Source organism: Cebus imitator, unplaced genomic scaffold (assembly GCF_001604975.1).
Source record: "Cebus imitator isolate Cc_AM_T3 unplaced genomic scaffold, Cebus_imitator-1.0 Scaffold21, whole genome shotgun sequence".
Lineage (NCBI taxonomy): Eukaryota > Metazoa > Chordata > Mammalia > Primates > Cebidae > Cebus > Cebus imitator.
The window spans coordinates 8,441,320-8,448,870 of record NW_016107336.1 but is presented as its reverse complement, the minus strand read 5'-3'; the positions used below and the strand labels follow the sequence as shown (position 1 = coordinate 8,448,870).

Genomic DNA, 7,551 nt, shown 5'->3' with positions numbered 1-7,551 from the left:
AAAAAAAAAAAAAGAACAGAACAGCACAGTAAAATGAAAAGACTGACCCACATACTTACAAATCTAAATGTAAATGACTTAAAAACAACAGTGTATGAGTTCAAACATGTTTACAAAAACTTGGGAATGGCTCCAACTACTCCCATTCCTTTCACCATATTTAAATTCTAAAACATTTATTTTTAAAATTGAACATACCTACCGCTAAATTAACTCTCAAATTATTACAGAATAAAAATTATAAATTTAAAAATTCACTATGAAAACATTCATACTTGACAGAATCCTACAACTTGAGCAGATTAAGAGAAGCCATTTCTTACTGTGAAAGCTTGGAAAGCACTGGTGGATAACTCCTTCTCTTGATCAGTGATCCCAGAGGACTGACCTGTGCCTTCATGTTTCTCTGCTCCTTGATCTGCAAACACACAAGTTTTATAGTTCTTTAGAAATAAAAGTTGTACAGTGGTCCCTGCTTTTCCAGTTTTACTTTCTGCAGTTTCAGTTACCCAAGGTCAAGTATGGTATGAAAATATCAAATGGAAAATTCCAGAAATAAGCAGTTAAGTTTTAAACTGCAATGATTTGAGTAACATGATGAAATCTCTTGCCATTCTGCACTGTCCTACTCTGTCCCATCCAGGAAGTCAATCATTCCTTTGTCCAGCATTCCATGTTGTATAAGATACCTGTCCCTTGGACACATAGTAGCCATCTTGGTTATCAGATCAATAGGTCATAGGAAGAAAGGTGAGTAGGGTACAGTAAGATATTCTGAGAAAGAGAAACCACATTCAGATAACTTATTTTATTACTGTTGTTGTTAATCTCTTACTGTGCCTCATTAATAAACTTTATCAAAGTTATGTCTGCATATAAAAAAAAAAAAGCAGTATATAGGTTCAGTACTATCTGTGGCTTCGAGTATCCACTGGAGGTCCTGGAATGTATCTCCTGAGGAAAAGGCAGGGACTACTGTACAGTTTGTGCCCAGTTTTCATCTTGTGTTCTTCCTAATAAAGTTGCCAAAGTTAGGGCTTTCTCAACAATGACTGATTAACGTTATAAGCTAGTAAGAAGCCACTCCCCTGAAAAGTTGAAATCTTTCCTTTGGCCAAGTTGAAACACAATGAAAACCTGCTCACTTAAGACCATAAGCTCTGTTGACGAGGACATTCAAACTGAGAATATTGTACTCCTTAAAAAATATTAGATCTGCCACCTAGCAATACACAGTCCCACATTTTCAAGCAACTATGCCAGGTCCTGGAGACATGAGATTATAAACACCTACAATGCCTTTAAGGGATTTATAATTTAGTTGGAAAGTAGTAACACTCAACAATTAGAAAACTACATTGATAACGACTTACAGCTAATTACTAGGCAAGGAGTATTTTCAGAAGCTCAGAAATCCAAAAGATTAACCCATTTAAAAAGTTTCTTTAATATGTTAAGTGTCCATACAAATTCTCAGTAAAGATTAATAATCTGTTTAGCTGGGAAAATAGGTACTTCCTACCTCTATAATTTACTATTTTAAATATTAGATTTTTTTGCTTTTTGTTTTAGTTTGGAAATAGAATTCCTTTAAGGGTAAAAATCTCAGCTGAACCAAACCTAAAACTATTCAGAACAAAAGTGTGTTCAGTACTCTGACAAACGCTTCAATACTTTTTATAGTTCTCTCAAGACTCATCATTGGCCGGGCGTGGTGGCTTATGCCTGTAATCCCAACTACTTGGGAAGCTGAGGCACAAGAATCAATTGAATCTGGGAGGCAGAGGTTGCGGTAAGCTGAGATCATGTCACTTCACTCCATAAGACTCTTGTCTTAAAAAAAAAAAGAACTACCAGAGACTGGGTAATTTATAAAGAAAAGAGGTTTAACTGGCTCATGGTTCTGCAGACTGCACAGAAAGCATGGATGGGGACATCTCAGGAAACTTACAATCATGGTGGAAGGCAAAGGGGAAGCAAGATGTGAAGCAAGATGACCACATCTTCACATGGTCAGCAGAAGAGAGAGCAAAGTGGGAAGTGCTACACACTTTTTTTTTTTTTTTTTTTGAGATGGAGTTTTGCTCTTGTTGCCCAGGTTGGAGGGCAATGATGCAATCTCGGCTCACTGCAACCTCCGCCTCTCAAATTCCAGAGATTCTCCTGCCTCAGCCTCCTGAGTAGCTGGGATTACAGGCATGTGCCACCACGCCTGGCTAATTTTTTGTATTTTTAGTAGAGATGGGGTTTCTCCATGTTGGTCAGGCTGGTCTCAAACTCCTGACCTCAGGTGATCCGCCCACCACTTTTAAACAACCAGATCTAGGGAGAACTCACTCACTATCACTAGTACATCAAGGGGGAACCACCCCCATGATCCAGTCACCTCCCACCGGGTCCCTCCCCCAACATTGGGGATTACAATTCAACACGAGATTTGGGTGGGCACACAGAGCTACACCATATCATTAGGCCATTGTTTTTGTTTTTGTTTTTTTCTTAGAGTCCAAGCCAAATAGAATTAATTAAATAGAATTAGAATGTCCTACATTCTGAATTTTTCTGGTTATTTCCTCAATATTACATGCAATTTAACATTTCCGGCAAGAATACTATATAGGTAATGTAAATATTAGTCGTTTTAATTTATTTATTATTTTATTTATTTATTTTTTTAGTCAGAGTCTTGCTCTGTCACTCAGGGTGGACTGCAGTGGCATGATCTCAGCTCACTGCGACCTCCACCTCCTGAGTTCAAGCGATTCTCCTACCTCAGTCTCTCCTGAGTAGCTGGGACTACCGGTGCCCACCACCACACCTGGCTAATTTTTTTATTTTTAGTAGAGATGGGGTTTTGCCACATTGGCCAGGCTGATCTTAAACTCCTGACCTCAGGTGACCTGCCGGCCTCAGCCTCCCACAGTGCTAGGATTACAGGTATGAGCCACTGCGCTCGGCCTAGTCATTTTTAATGTTAAGTTTTCTTTTCTGCTAAAATTTGCCATTTGTTTTTAAAAGGTGTCTTTTATAGATTAATATTTCCCAAAGAATATTCTGTTTCTTGGTTCTACTCACTAGCAAAAGCTCCATGCACCATTAATGGAAATATCATTAAAAAGAAATGTGAACATTGCATAAATGTGATGTCGAGGGCCGCAAAAATAGGTAGGTGACGGCAATGTCACTGTATACGACTTTAAAGAATTTCAAAGTCTCACAATATTTGGACTTCTTATTTACATAGGAATTTTTTTTCATATAGAATTGTTGCTGCAGACTAAAACTCAAAGACCTCCAAAGCTTGAACCTATCTGCAAAATGCGGATATGAAAACCCTTTTTCAAGGCCAGGCACAATGGCTCATGCCTGTAATCCCAGCACTTTGGAAGGCTGAGGTGGGTAGATCACTTGAGGTCAGGAGTTTCAGACCAGCCTGACCAACATGGTGAAACCCCATCTCTACTGAAAATACAAAAAAATAGCCAGGCATCATGCACGTGCCTGTAATCCCAGGTACTTGGGAGGCTGAGGCAGGAGAATTGCTTGAACTCAGGAGGTGGAGGTTGCAGTGAGCTGAGATTGCACCAGTGCACCCTAGCCTGGGCAACAGAGACTCTGCTTCAAAAAAAAAAAAAAAAAAAAAGAAAACCCTTTTTCAAATTATTGTAAGGCTTTACTAAGAATATATGTGAAGTAATTGGCACGTACCTGGCAGAGTAAACCCCTAATATGTAGCACAATCATGCAGATACTATCATTTTCAGCATGCAGATGGGAGGCAGGTTGCACAGTGACATAGAGACCATTTTTAGAATTGAAATAATAAGACTAAAACTTTAATCTCACTTCTGAAATTAAACAGATGATACAGAAGTGGAATTGGGGCAAATTTCAGCTTCCCTATTTACTAAAATGAGAATCTGTATTAGATACTTTTTAGCATCCCTGCCAAATCAGATTCAGTAACTCCAAACGAGCTTCTATAAAGAAACTGAAGCCGGGTGCTATGGCTCACGCTTGTAATCCCGGAACTTTGGGAGGCCAAGGTGGGCAGATCACCTGAGGTCAGGAGTTCAAGACCAGCCTGGACAACATGGTAAAACCCTGTCTCTACTAAAAATGCAAAAATTAGCCGGGCATGGCAGTGCATGCTTGCAGTGCATCCCGGCTACTCGGGAGGCTGGAGCAGGAGAACTGCCTGAACCTGGGAGGCAGAGGTTGCAGTGAGCCAAGATCACACCACTGCACCCTAGCCTGGGTGACAGAGCAAGACTTCATCTCAAAAAACAAAACAAAACAAAAAACTGTTACGTTTGTTCCTAAAGCAGCACTCATATCCAATTAAGGTATCAATGGAAGACAAATCCCCACATGAGAAATAGTAGACCACCTTGTCCCCAAGTTTACCCCTCAAGAGTTCCCACAACCAACTTTCCAGAAAGTTGTCAAGAATTGCACCATAGGGTTGTTTTGCTTACTGTCTCCTTTCCATTATTCCCTCTCCTATAGATCTGCCAACATGGACTCAAGTGGGGGCAGAGCTGGCAGAATGCTCCCGCAGAATGGTGCCCTAGAGTTGCATCTTTCATAATAGCCTCCACTGTCACACCTCATCCATCACAAGCCCCCTTGCAGGATACTGGGGAAGTGTGACTTCCTCCATAATGGCTTCCAAGAGTCGCCTAGATAAACGAGTTCCCTTATTCTCAAGAACCCTGCCACAGTCCTTCAAAGTTCCTCAAACACCAGAAACTTTTTGTTTTTTGAAGAGTAAATATGAATGGTTTAATAACATGGAATGAAATCCAACCTCATTATTTATTAAATAATTATAAATTAAAATAATACTAAGTGTCTAGAAATAAATATTCTTTAAGAGATTTGATAATTAAATCATGGTATAGGGATACATGTCACATTAACAGTTATTAAGTCTACATAATTTGACATGGAAAAATATCTACAACGTGTTGTTAAATAAAAGAAACAGATTGCAAACTGGTTTACACAACTGAATCCCATGTTTTGTAAAAATACATACAAAAATATGTATCTCCGAATATGTACAGAATAAGGTCTACAAGGATACACATCAAACTATTACTGGTTGGTTACCTCTGGGGAGTAGGATGGAGGAGAGTAATCTTTTACTTTTTTTTAATGAGCAGGGATTAGTTTTTTAAAAAGTTTTATTTTTAAATGTCTGTCCAAAATTAATATAAGGTTTTAGAAGTCAGATAAGTAGTTAACCTTCAGTAGGCTAGTAACTGCAAGACACACAAGAGGGGTTTCTAGGGTGTTGGTAGTGATCAATAGGAGTGTTCATTGCGTGAGAATTAATCAAACTATATGTGCACTTGCGATCTTGGCACTTTTCAATAACTGCCTAGACACCTAATTCCAGGGGCATCTCAAAGAATCTGGCAGGGTGTGGTGGCTCACACCTGTAGTCCCAGCATTTTGGGAGGCCAAGGTGGGCGGATCACTTGAGCCCAGGAGTTCAAAACCAATCTGGGCAGCATAGTGACACCCTATCTCTTAAAAACAAAAAACAAAAAAACAAAAAACAAAAATTAGCCGGGCATGGTGGTATGCATCTGTAGTCCCAGCTACTCCGGAGGCGAAGGTGGGAGGATTGCTTGAACCCAGGAGCTGGAGGGTACAGTGAGCTGAGATCATGCCACAGCACTCCAGCCTGGGCAGCAGAGTGAGACCCCATCTTAAACTAAAAATAAAATAACCAGTTGTCAACAGAATTAACTTTGGGAAGTCCTAGCCTGGCACATGTCAGCAGTCAGTGAAGATTCCCAACTTCCCTTTTCCAAGAAGGTAATATGGCATAATTAAAAGAGCACAAGTCTTAGAATCAGTCACATCTTCAGTCCAGTCTTTGGCCTGTCTTTAATTGGAGATGCCAAATAAACATAGCTCCCTTCCCCCATCTCCTTTTGCCAGAACAACTAAAAATTACTGTAGTTTTATTTTTAAAAATATATTTATGTCTGTACTTTAAACATAAAAATTAACAGTAAAATTAAATTTCATGTGACTTGACTATAAAACAGCTCTTTAGATCACTATGAAACCCCTAGAAGACTGAACAACCTTTTGAGAGTCACCATTTATAATAATGTAATACTGTTAACTTGTACGTAAACCAACTCATCTAAGATCTAAGAACATATCTGCCCTATAAAAATGCATTCCAGTATTTGGGCTTAATAAAAGTGTTACTTCTGATAATTAAAGTTAGCAGGTCAAATTAGTATTTTATTTCCACTTTAGCAGGGAGGAGGAAAAACTAAGAGTTAAGTGAATAAAGTTTGCCAGTTTTAAATGACAATGTTAAACAGCTTTTTCTTTGGAAAGCTAGTAACAATGAGTTTCACTGCAAGACCATACTGTTTACCCAATACATGTGTTTTGCAAAACTGTCGGGTGCAGAGAAACAATAAGGACCAATTATTTTTAAACATATAAAAATGGGACACAGGACTTTATGACCTCAGAAAGCAAGTTATAAATTTAGATTGAAACGGAATCCTCAATCCACATATTGTCACCATAAAACTTTAACAAAGACTATAAATACCTTTCATGTTTCTTTTAGTAAAGATTTTAGAAAACCTAAAATTTAAAAAAAAGTGTTTTCTCTTAGAAAGAAGCATAATAGATTTAAACTAAATGCCAAAAATTCTTAGTTTGCCATCAAGTTATTTCTAAAGCTTCTTCTAAAATATGCCCCTTGGCTGGGCACAATGGCTCACACCTGTAATCCCAGCACTTTGGCAGGCCAAACCAGGAAGGCTGCTTGAGCCCAGGAGTTCGAGACTAGCCTAGGCAACAAAACGAGACCCTGTCTCTATTTAAAAAAAAATTTTTTTTCTTTAATTAGCCAGGCATAGTGGCATGTGCCTGTAGTACCACTTACTTGAGGGGCTGAGGTGGGATAATCCTGAAGCCTGGGAGGCTGAGGCTGCAGTACGCCACAGCTATGCGACTGCACTCCAGCCTGGGTGACAGAGTGAAACCGTGTCTCAAAAAAAAAAAAAAATAATAAATATGAATAAAAGAAAAAAGTAAAATATGCCCTAGATGAGATGACATTCTTTAATGGGACTTTTGGGCCCAACTGTGAGAGTACCTTAGAAATACAGGGCAGAGGGCAAAACCCAATAAGTCACCCAAGTGTTAAAAATTTTAAGCTTCTATTCTCCACTAAAAGCAGAGCAGTTCATGTGGCCACTGCTCTCATCAACCCCCAGTCTCAGGCAGGGCGCGGTGGCTCACACCTATAATTCCAGCACTTTGGGAGGCTGAGGTGGGTGGATCACCTGAGGTCAGGAGTTTGAGACCAGCCTGACCAATACGGTCTGTACTAAAAACCTTGTCTCTACTAAACCTTGTCTCTATTAGAAACACAAAAATTAGTCAGACATGGTGGCGCATGCCTATAATCTCAGCTGCTTGGGAGGCAGAGGCAGGAGAATCACTGGAACCCGGGAGGTAGAGGCTGCAGTGAGCGAAGATCACGCCACTGCACTCCAGTCT

The 7,551-nt window shown here is 39.5% G+C and overlaps 1 protein-coding gene across 3 annotated transcripts in view; it reads right to left on the bottom strand.

Moving 5' to 3' along the window:
• CNOT10 (CCR4-NOT transcription complex subunit 10) overlaps positions 1-7,551 on the bottom strand; it is a 96,807-nt gene that overhangs the window by 76,660 nt on the left and 12,596 nt on the right. For all 3 annotated transcript variants that reach the window (XR_005198937.1, XM_017521687.1, XM_017521688.2), the window contains exon 2: positions 324-418. Coding sequence is in view for 2 of the 3 variants with exons in the window: in XM_017521687.1 (XP_017377176.1) it covers positions 324-418 (95 nt within the window). In the remaining variant the exon portion in view is untranslated. The remainder of the gene's footprint in view (positions 1-323; positions 419-7,551) is intronic.